This window comes from Salvia splendens, chromosome 8 (assembly GCF_004379255.2).
Source record: "Salvia splendens isolate huo1 chromosome 8, SspV2, whole genome shotgun sequence".
Classification (NCBI taxonomy): domain Eukaryota; kingdom Viridiplantae; phylum Streptophyta; class Magnoliopsida; order Lamiales; family Lamiaceae; genus Salvia; species Salvia splendens.
In genome coordinates, this window is record NC_056039.1 from 32,323,059 (window position 1) to 32,340,482 (window position 17,424).

Genomic DNA, 17,424 nt, shown 5'->3' on the forward strand with positions numbered 1-17,424 from the left:
TCTATTCCATACTCATTTCAAACACAAACACACATCTATTCCTCTCAAATCCTCTCTATCATTCCAATTTCCATCTTCAATCAACTCAAACAAATGGATCCTTTTGAGCAAATGCGCCAATTAATGGAACAATCACTCGAAGAAGATCGACGACGAGAGGCGGAGGAAGCCGCACCACCCCCACGACGCTCCCGGAAGTACATCAATCGGAACCGGGAGGAAGCCGCCGCACGGTTAGTACGCGACTACTTCTGCGATAACCCGATTTGGGGAGATACCTATTTCCGTCGCCGTTTCCGCATGCGGAAACCGCTATTTCTCCACATAGCGAATACTTTGGCGGCCAGGGAGGAGTTCTTCCGAGAAGGGTTCGACGCGGTCGGTCGTCCCAGCCACACGACGCTGCAGAAATGTACTGCAGCCATCCGGCAGCTTGCGACTGGACAAACGACCGACATATTCGACGAATACCTGCACATCGGAGACAGCACTGGGCGCTTGTGCTTGCTCAACTTCTGCAGAGGCGTCCGGGCAGCCTTCAGTGACGAATTTCTCCGGAGGCCAACCACGGAGGATTGTCAGTTCCTCCTCAACCTGCACGAACAAGTGCACGGATTCCCCGGGATGCTTGGCAGTGTCGATTGCATGCACTGGCAATGGAAGAATTGCCCGGTGGCTTGGAGGGGTTCCTACACGAGCGGCCACAAAGGCACCCACCCAACCGTTGTACTCGAGGCCGTTGCCGACTACCGACTTTGGATCTGGCACGCGTACTTCGGGGTCCCTGGCTCGAACAACGACGTAAACGTGCTCCAACAGTCCGACCTCTTTACCGAAGTTTTGGATGGTAAAGCGCCGGCCATCAACTTCGTCGCCAACAACCGGCGGTATAAAATGGGGTACTATCTCGCCGACGGCATCTACCCGAAGTGGCCGACCTTCGTGAAGACGTGCGGCAGGCCAGCGAACCCAAAGCAGGCTCTTTTTGCGCAGAAGCAGGAGGCTGCGCGCAAGGATGTGGAGAGGGCGTTCGGGGTTCTCCAAGCGCGCTTCAACATCATCAAAGCCCCGGCTCGTTCGTGGTTCATGGAGAGCATGGTCGACATCATGTATACGTGCATAATCTTGCACAACATGATTGTCCGAGACGAAGGACCCGATGCCGGAAATTGGTTCGACCCTGAATCCCCCGGAAGCTCAACCGCAAGTAGTCCGCCGCGAAGTGGAGCGCATCCATCTATACAAGAACGGTTGGCTATTCGGGCAAGGACACGCGACTCTAGCGCCCACACCCAACTCCAAGAGGATCTAATTGAGCACATTTGGGAAAACTTTGGCGGAGAAGATTAAATTATGTCATTTTTATTTTTTTAGAATTTTAATTATGTCTTCGTTTTTTTTAATGTTAAGTTGTAATATTGTTTTAATTTTAATAAAGTGTGTTTGTTTAAATTGAATTGGGTTTTAAAAAAAATTATAAATTAAATTGAATGAATAGTAATTAAGAGACGGTATAGAGACGGTTAAGAGACGGAGCGTTGCAGGTTCCGTCTCTTAGTTAAGAGATGGAGGAAAAAAGGACAGTGGGGCCCTCAAATAGTGCTCAAATAGTAGTTAAGAGACGGTGTAAGAGACGGTATAGAGACAGCGTTGTGGATGGCCTTATAGCTGGTAAACCTGTAGCTTCCCTTCATGGGGAAAAAATATTAGTAATTCAAATTAAGTAATTCATGAGGTGTACTGTATTTGAAAAAAAATTTGTTGGAGTATAAATGTAATTGTACATATAAATTGGGCATTCAAATACCAAATTTAATTGAATTTTTTGACCAAATTTTGACTTTTTTCACCAAATTTTGAAGTTACGAGACAATCCATAATATGACCATAATTCATAATTTTCGACAATTTAGTCTAATTAATAAACTAGTTTTGGGTAGATCATCACGCAAATTGTATATAAAGGTGGGCCAGTCCAAGGATATTACAATAACTTCATGGGCCCACAGGCCCACATGCTTCGATCCACAAAGAATGCTGCAAAAGCCTTTCAAAATATTTCTAATTCTATTTGTATTATGATTAATAAATAAAGGTAGTCATTTTATGATTATTATTTTAAGTTCAATTATATAAGAAAATAAATAGATAAAAGATCCATTATAATTAAAAAAATAAATCGCTAACTCAGCTTTTCTAGTTTTAGAAAGTTACTCTATATCCTCTCATAAATAGTACTACTATTAATGTTTTCCACGCTTATATTTAAATTATTTAACACATACTCCATATCTGTAGTATTGCATATTGAATAATGGAAATACGTAGGAATTAATTATTGATGTCCCAGCATGCTTCCACAAACATGATATCATTATTACGCTTTCATGCACTAATTTTTTTGTTGGGAATGGGACCCACGAGACACTAACATATGTATAAAATTTTAAATTAATCACATTAATTCTCCTAATTATAAGTGTTCACATTGGTAGATTCCTCGTATAAGATCCATGTCAATTGCTCTCCACAGCCCCTACAACATTGGAACATCATAGTTGTTAGTATTATATATGAGTGTGTTTGATTCAAGTATACTCTAGTTATATAAATAAAATAAAATAAAATAAAATAAAATAAAATAAAATAAAATAAAATAAAATAAAATATTATGAAGTTATGGTATATATAATTATATATGTAACTTGTTATATGTATGTATTTTGAATTTTTTTATTTTTAGTATGGCGACCCGTTGACAATTTGTTCATGATGGAGATGAAGTGCCACGGGGCTTTTCACAAAAGTTAGAAGGCAAATGTTTTAAATATTTTAGAATAAAAGGGTCATATTAGAGGGGAAAAAACTATAGATTAGTGGGAAAGTCGAGATTAAATAAGGCAAACTTTAAGTGAAATCAATATGAAAATAAGGGAAGATATAGAAGCATGTGACCGCTATAAACAGTGGAATAAATAGGCATTTTTCATGGTTTGTTGGTTACTTAGCAATGATTATACTATGAAGGCTACGTTAATAGTTTCGGTATTCATTCGATTAAATTTTGAAAATTAATAATCAAAGTAAGAAATTTAAAGTTAATGTATGATATTTAATGGATAAAATTATTGCAAACAATGAAACTTGAAAATAACTTAGAATCGTGTGAAATGATGTGATTTTGGAGGCTTGAAGATTACTCCTTTTTACTAGTACTAGGTTTGATAGAGCTTGATTAACTCTTTTATAAAAATTAATATTTCGTCTAAAAAACAGAATCTTATTTTATCATTTTAGAGTGTTCCTAAAAAATAGTCTCATTTCTATAAATTGAAAGTTTCTTTTTCATACTTTATCCACTTTTTTCTCTATTTCTTTTACTTTACCTATTTTTTCTCATTCCCTATTACTTTATTAATTTCTCATTAAAATTAGTATCATCCACAAATGAGACTATTTTTTATAAACGAAGGGAGTAGTTATTAATTAAAATCAACACACAGGATATAATACATGAAAATGTTTGCCACCACCACATATATATTCAATTGTGCTCTCCCTTAAAAGAATCCTAAGAGGTAAGAAAAAGCAATTGATCTTTAGATTTCTCACTAGGTTGACATTTTGAATAAAGTGTTTCACATTTGCAAAAGCATCCAAAGTAGTGTGTGAGAGAGTTAGTTGTCAATATTATTAGTAATGTTTTTATTATGTTTTATAAAGTTATAGTATTACATTGTGGGTGACTAGTGGATGCTTGGATGAATAATATTGATGAAACGATGTAAACAATTTGGAATGGTGAGGTATAGTTAATATGTAACTGAAACTTATCGTATATAAATAATAAAAGAGACACATAATTGACTTTTATGGTTATAGCTCTTCAATAATAAATCTATCACTACCCATTTATTATCATGTACTGTACTAATCAGTATCCAAGTTAATAAATAACACAGTGCAAAAAAAATGGCGTGACCCTGATCGCCAGATCATTATTATTTTAGAGTATCTTTTTAATAACATAGTAATATAGTTTAGGGTAAAACAATAAAATTCACATTATATTTAATTTAATTTAATGAAGGGAAAATATTGTGTGTCGGGCCACATATGGGCCAGGCCCACTTGTTAATGTCCCCATATCGCAATCTGATTGCGTGATTTAGCAAAATTAAAGACAAAAGTGCTAGTCGCTTGCAGCCGAAAAGCGCTGTGGCTCTCCTTTCCTCATGCACCAAAAGCGTGTTTCCTCTCTAGACAGAGAGTTGTGCTATTCGAAACCCCACCATCCACCTGTCTCCCTCTTTCTTAAATTTTCCATGACTTTGCTTCCTTTTTACATCTCCCTTTCTCTCTCATGCACATATATGATAAGAAACACACATTGTAATTCATACATATTTCAAGGAATAGACAGAGGAGAGAGTGGGGCCATGTTTTTGAAATTATAGTTAGTTGTAAAGGTGAAGAAGAGCCATGAGGGATGGTAGAGAACAGAAAGAAAAACTTTATGGTAGTAATAATAATAGCATAAAATCATGGTATAATACTTTGCCTGCCATCATTATGAGTGATACCAAAGATTATGAATTTTATTTGTCAACCTTGGCATAAATGGAACAAAAAGTAACCCAATATTATGGTTGAGAGTGACTCTTCAAGTTATCAACCCATCCAACATTCTAGCTCCCAACCCCCTAACTAATTGCATTTTTATTTAGTTACATTTTTCCCATAAAAGATTAATAATGGTACAAGGATTGTGATCATAGTGACTCGAACTAACAGTGTGATACGAGCATTATTAGTTAGAGAAATTATGATTTGCATATCTTTTCCATATTTTTGTTTTCTTGTTCATTAAGTTAGTTATTAACATTATAAATAAGAGTTATTGTAATCATGTGAGAAATCTATCAAGAATATCAATATTATCGTTCATTCTATTCTCCAAGTGAGAAAACCCATCTTGTACGGGCATTTGCCCGCGACAGACATTTATCGATCGCCAATCTACGGACGCCGATCAGCCCGATAGGAGGTTTATCCTATCACATTGTAGTATAAGTTAAAAGGAAAGTTTGTTACCATTTAAATTACAATATTACAACATCTCGCCCCTACATGGAAAGGTTATCTATCCTTTTTTTTTCTTTCAAAATTCTTATTCTCATTTAATTTAAAGGCTAAGTACAGAGGGAAATCTTTTCTAATTTGGTACAATTATGAGAACAAGTAGTTTACATTTAATACCAATCTTATACTCCATTTAGAGAATTAGATACACCATGTAATGCTTATTTTGAGTTGGAATGGAGGAGGGGTGATATTTGATCATTATATCTTTTTGTTACAAGATAAGATATCGTATCATTTTGTTGTTTCCAAATAGAGTTATTGAACCAAAGATTGGTAAAAACATGTTTGGTATTATCCTTGATTTTCATTATACTAGGAGTATTATTTATTCACAGCTACCAATAAAATATTTCAAACACATGGGGACCTCTAATGCCACTATATACTGCATAAATACCAATAGAACAAAATATAAAAAATTAAAGAAAAATTGAGAAGGAAAAAATATCCCAACAAACAAACATTGTGGTCAAGGAGAATCACACGTAGCAACAAATAGATTGTTTTTTATGATTATTCAATGAACCATGGGTGGAATGAAGAAGACAAGAGAACGCATGTCTCAATGAGACAAAATCCAAAGACAACATGGGAAGTTGATTTAATTACGCAAACTTGAAATGATTCAAGAGAAGAAAACATAGGGAATATTTATAACATATTACTATAATAAATAACAAAAGTGAAGTAATTGTGGCTGTGTTGAAAAATTTGAAGGAGTTATCCTATCTACACCCTTTGAATTTGGTTTGATTGAGAGATAATTGGCATATCATGTTTGTTTGAATAAGACACACAACACACTATCATTATCTTTCACACTTTGGTCAACATCTCAAAACTAATCATACAATAATAAATCACACCCCAAAAATTACGACCCAAAAATTAATAGTATTTGTCGTTTAATGAAGTTGACACTTTTCTTCACGAGTTTCAGTTAATAAATAGAAAATAACCTAGAACTTTGCTTTAAATATGGATATATCGATATAAGTTTGAATTTTCACCTTATTGGGCCTAACCAGGCCTATTTGAGGAAATATAGGTTAAATAATTCGGCCCAAATTGGAACTTTGTTACTCGCTGAGGCCCATTTATATGAAATCAACGCGGCTCTTGCTGAGGTCCATTTATTTGAGCAAAGTATTAAGACATTCAATTATACCAAGTTTGTTTTAAATTTTATCAAGGCATTGTCTAAGCAATATCGAACTATTTTAAAATTCACCATGATATTTGAACAAAGTCTTGCGGCGTTCAATCATATCATAACAAGCTTATTTTAAAACTTATCAAGGCATTATTTAAGCAATGTCTCTAGGAGTGTCAAATTGGATTCTCAATTCAGAGAGACCAATGCCTAACTCATATACATGGGTTTCGATCAAACTGGATTCTCGATTTAAAGAGACCAATGCCTAACTCATATCCGTGGGATTTTTGGATCCTTATATCCAACTGGTCCTTCATCCATATTCAATTTATATCATTTTGACCAACCTATTAGACTTCATGATTTTGGCATGTTGCAATGGTTTTAGCCACACTATAAGTCTGACATGTTGTTCATATCTAGATATGTAATTTCATGTTCAACCGAACAAGGGAATTTGGGCAAGAGTGACACTTCTAGAGAGAGAAAAGCTCGAGTTGCATCGGTGCTCGATTAAAAAAATACATGAAACTGGTACAGCAACCTGAAATTCACATTCTGCTGAAACGCTCCCTACAAAAACCTATAACTGAATGTACACACACAAAACTATGACTTAAAAAATCTATGAACCATCATCTTAATGAATCTGCCAAATTCACACGAGATGGTTTCAACTGAGCTACTTTCGTTTCGAGCTGTTTAAGCTACATCTTCTGAGGGAACTCTTTTGGGGGCATCTTTTCACCGTTGAGGTTGTTACTGTCTTGATATTTCTCGCTAGATTCAACATCTTTCTTTTTCAGGTTGTCGTTTTTTTTCTGGAATCGACCCCCGTTTCCCCGAGTTCGCCTCAGTGCATGCAAGTGTCGAGATTCATGCAAATATGGCTGCAAGAATGATCAATTAGTATTTAGAAATGCCTTATTGCTAGAGGGGAAAAAGGGTTATACATCAAACTACTACGAGATTTAATGCAATGATGGCATAACTCATTGATACCTTTCGAGGCTTGGATAGTTTATTTTCTGATTCAGCCTTAGCACGAGACTGGCGACGACGCAAGATGCCATGATATTGCTTTGCGTTAACAAAGACAGGCTCCTCAACTGCTTCTGAGGGCAATGGCACACCAGCTTGCTGAATTCCAATCAATTGCAGATGTACCTGAATTTTGTTGAGATTTAGAACACTTGGGAACTTCTGTTAGGAAGAGGAGATGAGCATAACAAATACCATAGGCTGAGCAGGATAAGGTTGCGCTGGATAAGGCTGGGTTTCGTAAGGAGCAAATATACTCCTGTAGTATGGGTCAGGATATGGGTAAGCTGTTTGCGCCTGCAAGTATTAAGAAAGCAGAGTTAAATACTTAACTAGCCTTTATCAATCATCAAGCAACATGGCTGTTTGAACCTAAAATGGCTTCTACGGAAATCATACAGTTCTATTTTACAAAGGGATCTCTTACATTCTAGAGAAACATGAAAAGTATTGTCTGGAAATTCTATGACAATAGTGTGCACACAGACACTAACGTATTCTGTAAGAGCAAGAAACAAAAAACAGATGATGCTGTAATTAAGACTCAGATGGTGATACTTTTACGTTCAGTAACATAAGAGGGGGCTCAAACTAATAAAAACACAAGTAGCACAACAACACCATATGCAATACCATTACATTTCCTACTCCAACTTGAGCAGGTGGTGCATAGGGCATTCCTGGTGATGCAATACCAGTAGCACACATCCCCTTTGCTGGAGACAAGGGCTGGAGGTACGACTCTGTGTGGTTTTGTTGTTCATCAGCCTCACTATTATCTGACAATTATTCATATCACAAGAACTAGTAAGGAAGTCTAGACAGCGAGAGTGATAGCAATGGCAACACTGAGTTCAATCCTGCTTAGAAAAACTCAATTGGAAGATCCAAAAATATGAAGCACAAAGCTGTTGAGTGCTTACTCTGCCTATCTAGATAAAGTTGTCCAAAGGTCTCACCACCTACCACTAATCGATGGATGCCATTTTTGTATACAAACATACACCACCGGAATAATATACTTCCAAAAACTGCCATAAATCCAAATAAATGCCCTCTATGCTCTAATTTTCAATGAATTAAAACACGATAAACCACCAAAACATACTAGCAAAGAAAATAATAATTTCTTCACAGAAATTCACCTGAAAGGCTGTGAACGGAAGATGTCATAATGCTGAATGATGCACGCAGACCTGCAATGCAGAAACCAGAATCCAATCAATCACAATTAGGCGACTAAAAAGGAAATCAACATCCAAACATTTAAGATGAACTCAACGAAAGCACAGCACAAACATACAGGCAATCTTCAGGAATTTCCAATCAATAATCAGCACCCTCGGGATTTCAATCACATTGAATCGGCTCAATTGAGACCAGAATATTCCACTAAGATTCAGAAAATTCAGAATTAAATCCAATTAAAATCAGCCCCCTCCAATTCCAGTAACGCACCAAAGTCCAAACGGATAATAAAAAGGAGGAAGTTGTACAATAAAATTGAGAAATCGAAACTCAAAACAAAAAAAATTGAAACGAAAGGGATTTTAGATTTGATAGAATTGGAGAAGTGATAGTTAGGGTTTGAGATTACGAAAAGTTTTACCTGAGTGAAGGGAGCTCGATTTCACGGAGGTTGCTACACGAACAATAATTCTCTCTTCTCTCTCTCCCTCCTTACTTTCTCTCTCTAGCGATATATATTGCTGGAGCTCTTATTCTCTGCAGTTGAATGCAGATGGAAACTGTTGTCTCTATCCGAAGAGAGAGAGACTAATGAGGCGTCGAATTTTCCGTTTTTACCACGGCATGCACTTTTGACTGCCACGCTGTAATTCTCCAATGCCATTTATATCCGGCGGTAAAATCGATATAAAGTAAATTTTACTATTGGCCACAAATTCTTTTTCTTTTAATAAGTATATTTTCTTGAACACAATTTATATGATTACAAGTGGAATTATCGAGTGAAAAAAATATGAACAATCATCAATTAAATTAGTACTTTAACTTGAATTTTTAATTGGATTTATAACTTTTGAATTTAAAATATACTAGTAAAATCTTAATTTTTCATTTGCTATATCCCACAATAGTAAAAAAAACAGTATGACAAAATGAAACATGACTGGAAAATAAAATAATAAATTTAATTACTACTATAATTTAGGGACGTCCGAAATTTAGGGTGTTACAAACGTTGTTTTGGACAAAAGTATAATATGTTTTATAAAATGACATTATTCTATTTTGATTGTTGATCATGAATATGACACTAGTTCAATCAAAACTAAAATGAAAAAAATATATAGATTGGGATAAATTAAAAATCAAATATGAATATCTTGAAGTAGAGAGGTATTAAATTAAATTTATCATTTTATCCAACATATTGTTCTTCAACTATAAATATGTCTTAAATATAATTACTACTATATTATAAAACTAGGATACATTCGCTTCACCAAATCTAAATGTATATGCAATAAAAGAAATTGTTATAAAATTATATTCCTCGTTCAAAAGCAAGAATATTACCTTAAAGTTTAAACCTTTTTTAAATACAGTTTAAAAGATAAGTAGCACCATTAATTTGAAACCTAATCATAATTAATTCCGACTGAACTATGGGAAAATGCATCGCGGAATATGCGCCTACGAATCGAGCCTAGGGAATATCCAATCAGATTTCGCCACAACGTTAGCGTCGTAGAATTGATTGATGGAGGTGACGGACGGCGATAGCGGTGTATTAGACCGCAACCGCATGATAGAAAATCCGGAATAAAAATTTGAATAAAAAATGGGCGAAGTTGAATATGTGGCGGAGAGGTGCGTGGTCCAGTGGTGTTCCTTGATTTGGGCAGCCACTACCTTTCGTGGGGCCCGCCTTTGGAGAAGATGACCTCACACGTATGTTTTTCAACATAATTTGTGGTTGTGTTTCAATGGAGTGAGGTAAGTCTATGTCGAGTTTGGAAGGCTCGACACGTACATTCGAATAATTATCCTACTGATTTTTTTTACTATACTCCCTCACTTCTCCTAGGAAAATTGATATATTATGAAATTAAAAAAAAATACAAATAGTTAAACTAGTATTCCCTCCGTCCACGAATATGAGTCTCGTTTTGCCATTTTAGTCCGTCCCCGAATAAGAGTCTCGGTTCACTTTTACCATAAATGGTAATAGGGTTTCACCTTCCACTAACTTATTTAACTCATATTTTATTTAAAACTAATATATATATGTGAGATCCATATTCCATCAACTCTTTTCCACTCACTTTTCTTTACATTTCTTAAAACGGACGGAGGGAGTGTTAGTACTCTTCCACGCCACAAGAATATGTTTTTGGTTAAGCATGGATTTTAATATATAATTGATAATATAAGAGATAAATGAAAAGAAAAAAATAGTTAAAGCATTGTTAGTATAGAATGAGTCACGCCTCATTGGAGAGAAAAAAGTTTACAAATTTAAAAATTGTATATTCTTGTGGGATAGACTAAAAAGAAAAAAGAGTGCATATTCTTGTGGAACGGGGGAAGTACTATGTGAATATCCATCTTTAATAGAGTGAAAAATAGGGAAAAAATCAAAAAAAAATTCAAGAACTATAGTCATTTCGAAAACTATAGTCTGTCCCATGGTGGATGCTCTAAGCTAAATTTGTAATTAGACACTTCTCTTGCAAGTTACCGCTATCCAGTGATTAATACTCCAATATAAAATTGAACATTGGAGTATTATTTATCTTTATACCATGTGATATAATTAAGTGTGGAATTTAACAATGAAAGATAAATTATCGTTAATAATTGTGAGGAATTTCGAAGTGTTGGTGTAGTCGGAACTCGAAAGCAATTGTAGCAATGGCAATGGAAGCGGCGAGAGATGGATAGACAACAATAGAAAATAAATTAAAGGAATAGAAGAGGTGTGGAAAAAACTAATGCAGTGATTGTCAAGAGAAGCAACGTCGGCGTCGAAAGAATCTATAATGTCGAAAAGTCTTTGACGCGGTCATAACTTATAACGTATTAATAAATTGTGTATCTCAACACCATAGTAGTATTTTTTCTACGTAAGCATAACTGATTATTAATAATTTGAATTTTAATGCATATTTAACGTTAGAACTCCACAATGAAATTCCATTAGGCATGTAAAAAATTTGTGAACACGGATTGAGTATCCCCAATTTTTCGATTTGAGAAGTATATGAGATTGTTGGAGAATTATGCATCCTTGATTTTCAATGTTATAATGTCTTATTTTCGAATCAACTGAACTTGTCGGCTTTAGCCTTGTATATCTTTGTTATAGTGTCTTTGGAAATAATATGAAGACTTTTTTATAAAGAAAGTGATGCCTTGGGCCTATGCATAGGTAATTTTGGGCCTATGGTTTTTGTAATTGGGTTTTAGTAAGTGTCCAGCGTAAATAAACCATCAGTTGAATTGGGCCGTGAGAATTACTCCTCTGATTTGGTTAGGCCTGTGATTGTAGTATACTCTATAACTTTTTAACGCTTTTTTTTATTTTTCCTAAATTTTATTTTTTGAATATAGATATCTGAAATTTATTTTTCCTAAATCAAAAATCAAAATTGATTCGTCAAAATAAAACCTTATCGAACAATAAAAACAACACCATTTTAAGTTTATTAATTAAATAAATAAAAATAGATTCTACATTATCATACTTCCATCTACCCTATATGAGCTCCTTCGTTATGTCCAAACTTCTCTCTTTATCCCTTACTCCGTATTATTTAAGTCATTCATAACTCTCCGGTTCCTTTTTCTGCCAATATGAGGTAAGAGAAATATGGGCAAACCATTGTCAAGTAAAGAGAAAGAGAAAATGGATAGAAGTAGGTAGGCCACGTGATGGCGGCGATGTGATTTTTTTAGTCATGTCGAATTTCAGATGTCAAAATTTTCTTTTTAGTTTATCGCATTCAAGGTGTTTATTTCTCTCTCTTCCCTTTCTCATTAAAATATTCAATTACTTTTTTCATTCTACTTTACACTTAAAACTCCGTGCAACTTAAGAATGTGACCATCTTGAGTGGAACGGAATGAGTAGTATTTATAAGCTTTAGATTAGGACAAGTGTTAAATTTGTATTTGTATTAAAAATTAAATTTGGGAAAAAATTTAAAAAATATGGAATATTTGTATTTGAAGAAAAACAAATATATTTATATAATTATTATGATTTATGAATACATTTTGAGTATACAATACTTAAAACTACAATTATACACCTGTAATACTAAGTACTTCCTCAATCTTATTAAATATGAAAATTTTCTTTTTGATATGTGATTTTATGCAAGGTTATTCTATTAATTAATACTTCCTCCGTTCTATAGTAATAGAGTCATTTTGCTATTTTGGTACGTTCAATAGAAATAGAGTCATTTTGCTATTTTGGTACGTTCAATAGAAATAGAGTCATTTTTATTTTTAGTAAAAGTTAACACATTTCTCCACACATACTTTACTCTCTCTTACTTTATTCTCTCTTCATCTCTCTACCTTTATTTATTTTCCACTTTATTCTCCATTTACTTTAACTCACCTAGCATAATTTTCTTAATCTTCGGACTGAAAAGAAATGCTTCATTACTATGGAACGGATGAAATAAAAAGAAATTAAAAAAAGTGAGATATGTCGGTTTTATTTCAGGAAAAGTGTATTTTTAATTGGACAGAGTCACATTTATCATTATTTCGAAAATTAATGAAAGTCAAACATATAAATTGAAAGAAAGAGAGTATGAAAACAATGAAAACGACGAACATGGGACGAAACCAAGGCTGTAAAACCAGAAGGTGGACAAGTACAACTAATGAACACGGAAGAAACAGTTGTTTTTTCGTTTATTTGAAATCAAATAAAACGGCTCATGTTTGCAGGAGGAAGAATTAGTTATTTCATCCAAAAAAAGTTCAAGTCTTGACAATAAAAGCTCTTCTGATTGCATTCAAGAAAGGTAATGAAAAGCTCTTTTTTCACAATCATTTTCAGATCTGTCCTTTTTCAGCTATGTAAAAGTGCAGCTTGTGTATATGCAAAGTAGATTTCAAGTTTTTAGTTAATTGGGGTTTAAGATTGAGATCAGAAGAAGTATTTGGTTTTCTCCTTAGTTTCAAGATCAGTTTTTTAATTTTCCCTTTTTCCGAGTTTATGAATAGAATCAGTAGTTTCTGGAATTGGGTTGTGTGGATTTATCTTTTTCTTTCTGTTTTTGAAGGTGGGTTGGGAAATTTTAATTCATTCATTTCACTTTGGTTTAGATCGACTTCATTGATAAAAATAGCATAATTGAGTTTGACTGTGGTAAGATAGTGCTATTTATGATTGATTCTGTTTTATTGGTTGTGAATTTTGATGGGCTTATAAATGGGGCTTATTACTCTGCAGGTTTTGATAAGAAAGCATGAACCGCCATCAATCTGCAAGACAAACTTCAGGTTTTCATTGTTATGCATTTTGCAACAGTTGAATGAATTCTTCCTGTTAATTGGTGTAATTGGAAGTATATGTATGTGTGAATTCACTTAGTATTGTAAGTATTTTGGGCAAGTTCTAAGTTAAAGGGAAAAAGGTGGGAATAGTTTCAGAAGTTAGGGATTGTAACACAAAATCTTACACAAAGAAGCTAATCACCTGTACAAATACGAAAAAGTGTCGTGGACCGCTCTTGTATGGATATCTTTCTCGATATTAGTACTGTTTACATTGATCAGTTATGGTGTTTTATCATAGAGTCTGTATTTTCCCATCTTTATGCTGGTTCTTGAAAATGTATTCAGGTAAAAGAGCACTGAATGATCTTCTGACTCGACCTGACAATCGTGTGTGTGCAGATTGTGGTGCTCCGGACCCAAAATGGGCGTAAGTCCCTCATCGAGTCTCTGTCTTTCCTTGCTTTATCTTTACAAATATGTGGACACTAATTTTTATAAGATGGAGTTTGCCTACAAAGTTATTCGTGTATTTTTAATTTGAGGCTCGAAATGAATAGTATTAAAGCTCACTAGTTTGTGGTTTGTATATGGTTCATTTTTCATTTCAGGTCGTCAAATATTGGAGTCTTTATATGCTTAAAGTGCTCTAGTGTCCATAGAGGCCTCAGCACACATATTTCAAAGGTGACTTCTCATAACTGTTTTCTGCTCCGTGGCGTGCTTTCCCCAATATGAAGTATTTTCCCTTCATCGATGCTTCTTTATTCTGCAGGTTCTGTCTGTGACGTTAGATGACTGGTCCGACGATCAAATAGATTCGATGGTTGAAGTTGGTGGGAATGCATCTGCAAATTCCATATACGAGGCTTATATTCCTCAAGGGGTATCAAAGCCTAGGCCCGATGCTGGCCCTGAAGCACGCTCTCAGTTTATCAGGTAACGTCTGTGTTTAAAGTCTTGAAGATTAATCAACACATAACGAAATACGGAGTATTAGTCTGGGATTTTACTGCTCAATTTTCACGTAGTTGTTTTCTCAGTTTCTGTGTTTTATCAGTTTGTATATTTTATTCTTCTAAATTTGCACCTTTTAGATCGAAGTACGAGCTTCAGGAATTCTTGAAACCTAGCCTGCGTATTCTGTCAACTGCTTCAAAGAACTCTTTTCGATCTAGTATGTCCACGAAGATTTCAGATAGCTTTCGAAGTTCAGCTTCATCACAGAATTCAGTATGTCTCCTCCTTTCCACCTATGGAAGGACTAAACTTTGTTTCTTTCTTATGAAACTCACTATCCCGATAACTTGATGCATAGGAAGCTAATGCCAATTCGATTGCAGGAAGGCATGGCCGAGTTTATTGGAACGTTGAAGGTTAAAGTACTAAAAGGCACGAATCTAGCTGTTCGGGATATGCTATCTAGTGATCCGTATGTTGTCTTGAAACTCGGAAAGCAGGTCAGTGAATCAGAACTTCCTTAATCTGTAGACTGCGTTTTCATTCACTGCGTTTCCCATGTTTCTTTGCGGTGAACGATATTTATTCTTGTTCGTAGAGAGTTCAAACAACTGTGATGAAGAGCAACTTGAATCCCGTGTGGAACGAGGAACTTATGGTCTCCATTCCACAAAAATACGGCCCTATCAAGCTGGTACGAACCCCTCATATCACTGCGCTTGTTGCACGATCTGATATTGAATCCATCACGCGTTGTAATGATCCATTCGTGTCTGAAACCACAGGAAGTTTATGACTACGACACATTCTCTGCGGATGATATAATGGGGGAAGTCGAGATAGACATTCAGTCGATGATAACTTCTGCTACTGCATTCGGGGATGTTGCAACGTTTGAGAACATGCAGATTGGGAGATGGCTGAAGTCAAACGACAACGCGTTGTTGGAAGACAGCACAGTGAATATTGTGGATGGGAAGGTGAAGCAGTTAGTATCTTTGAAGCTGCAAAATGTGGAATCTGGAGAAATACATCTTGAGCTGGAGTGGATGCCTATTGATCAATAATAGTAGTACTATATAAATTGTGTTTTATATGTTGATATATATTTGTTAATTTTTTCCTCATTGTTATTTGAAAGATAAATATTCAAAGTCTAGGAGCCACGGTGTTTACTTTTCTTTTTTTACTTTAATAAAATCAGTAAATTTTTTGTATTTTATGTAAATCACTCTATAAAAGCTTATTTATCAAACAATATTTTACATAAAAAAAACAAAGTTTGAAATCTAAATTGATATTTACCCTGATAGAATTTTATTGGATTTCGTAATAATTCTATAGGCGATAGAAGTTGTCTTTTTTTACACATGGGAACTATTGATTGTTTTAACTTCCCAACATTCTCCTGCAAACTAATTAGTCCTAATTTACGTACAAAATTTTTTGTTGGAAATTTCTTAATGAGCTCACCATTTACGTACAAAATTTACCCTTCACCATATCAAAGAAGATGAAATGTCCCGCTTGTTGGTTTGTTTGAAAATTCTTGTCACACAGTCACAATATACTCAACTATTGCAATGAAAAGATTAATGAAGATTGTTGGTGCAAAGCTTTGGATAGGTAGATATTTATATCAACGTGGTAAGAAATTTATGGAACACAATATGGTATTTGCACCTACGATTATACTCATGAATTATATAGGATATATTAATTCTCTTTATGTAACAGTACTAAATGAATATAATTAAATGCAAGTTAAATTCTACAATTAAATGCTAATTATTTATATGTAATTTAATATTTTAATTAGTGGAAAAACCGTTTACAATAAATTATTGAGAATTCAAATATAAAAATTAGTATTACTTGATTTTATGGTGATTCCAATTGCATTTGCATTGATATCAAATTGATATGAAACGTCCACTAAACACTAAATATTTAAAATTCCACCCAAAACTCTTAAATATTTATAATTAGCTTAAAATTCGTCTTTTATATAGTTATAGATTATAGATATGGTGCTTAGAGGGCTTAGCCAAGAATGTATACTGATAAATTATCATCCGCCAAACGTGGTATTGCTTCATGTTGGTTATTTAATTTGTTGGAAATTATAGCTTCATTATTTTTATTTTATTTTATTTTGCGAAAAAATTCTCTATCATACTCAATTCCACGAAAGAGTAATACTATTATTTTTATAGCTATGTGTTGGAATATGAGAAATACTATGTTGGACTAGTGATTTTGCTTGGAAGAATTATTTGAAAAGGCGATTGATGGAATATATGACAAATGACTTAGAGATGTTGGTAGTGATGATGTGACAAATTAAGAAATACTTTAGTTTTCAACTTCTATAAAATTATACTCTCCCAGTCCTTAAATATTTGTCACATTTTTATTTTTTACACTCGTTTAAAAAAAATGATAGTAATAAATAGTTAAAATGGAGATAGGATAAAGTAGGAGAGATAATAATGTAGAGAATACTCTTATTTACGTTATTATCTCTCTTACTTTACCCTCTCACCACTTTAACTATTTATTATCATTTTTCTAAAACGAGTGCAGAAATGAAATGTGACAAAATTTCAGGGACGGGGGAAGTACAACTTACTCAT

At 34.3% G+C, this 17,424-nt stretch overlaps 2 protein-coding genes across 7 annotated transcripts; one reads left to right on the plus strand and one right to left on the minus strand.

Moving 5' to 3' along the window:
- Positions 1-6,757: 6,757 nt before the first annotated feature.
- Positions 6,758-9,194, minus strand: LOC121746098 (nuclear transcription factor Y subunit A-7-like). The gene is made up of 8 exons (XM_042140016.1): positions 9,149-9,194; positions 8,952-9,018; positions 8,646-8,734; positions 8,488-8,538; positions 7,982-8,121; positions 7,538-7,639; positions 7,304-7,468; positions 6,758-7,191 (listed from the first exon to the last, which is right to left on the minus strand). The coding sequence occupies exons 1-8, from the start codon at positions 9,192-9,194 to the stop codon at positions 7,009-7,011; spliced, it is 843 nt and encodes a 280-aa protein (XP_041995950.1). The 3' UTR covers positions 6,758-7,008.
- A 3,944-nt stretch (positions 9,195-13,138) lies between these two features.
- Positions 13,139-16,005, plus strand: LOC121745515 (probable ADP-ribosylation factor GTPase-activating protein AGD13). Of its 6 annotated transcripts, none has more exons than XM_042139458.1 (10): positions 13,139-13,192; positions 13,277-13,353; positions 13,785-13,834; positions 14,177-14,258; positions 14,440-14,515; positions 14,604-14,767; positions 14,926-15,061; positions 15,172-15,288; positions 15,387-15,482; positions 15,574-16,005. In XM_042139458.1, the coding sequence occupies exons 3-10, from the start codon at positions 13,801-13,803 to the stop codon at positions 15,853-15,855; spliced, it is 987 nt and encodes a 328-aa protein (XP_041995392.1). In that variant the 5' UTR covers positions 13,139-13,192; positions 13,277-13,353; positions 13,785-13,800; the 3' UTR covers positions 15,856-16,005. The 6 variants fall into 6 exon arrangements, with proteins under 6 accessions (XP_041995392.1, XP_041995391.1, XP_041995394.1 ...); XM_042139461.1 differs by having other exon boundaries at positions 13,176-13,192; positions 14,231-14,258; XM_042139457.1 differs by having other exon boundaries at positions 13,146-13,353.
- Positions 16,006-17,424: the final 1,419 nt, after the last annotated feature.

Bases quoted from the DNA above. Each gene is read 5' to 3' on its own strand.
- LOC121746098 (XM_042140016.1), bottom strand. From the start codon at position 9,194: ATGGCATTGGAGAATTACAGCGTGGCAGTCAAAAGTGCATGCCGTG. The intron at 8,735-8,951 runs GTAAAACTTTTC...TCTGAATCTTAG, and splicing joins ATCGAGCTCCCTTCACTCAG to TGGAATATTCTGGTCTCAAT. The intron at 7,469-7,537 runs GTATTTGTTATG...AACAAAATTCAG, and splicing joins CTTATCCTGCTCAGCCTATG to GTACATCTGCAATTGATTGG.
- LOC121745515 (XM_042139458.1), top strand. From the start codon at position 13,801: ATGAACCGCCATCAATCTGCAAGACAAACTTCAG. The intron at 14,259-14,439 runs GTAAGTCCCTCA...TTTTCATTTCAG, and splicing joins GCTCCGGACCCAAAATGGGC to GTCGTCAAATATTGGAGTCT. The intron at 15,483-15,573 runs GTACGAACCCCT...CTGAAACCACAG, and splicing joins AATACGGCCCTATCAAGCTG to GAAGTTTATGACTACGACAC.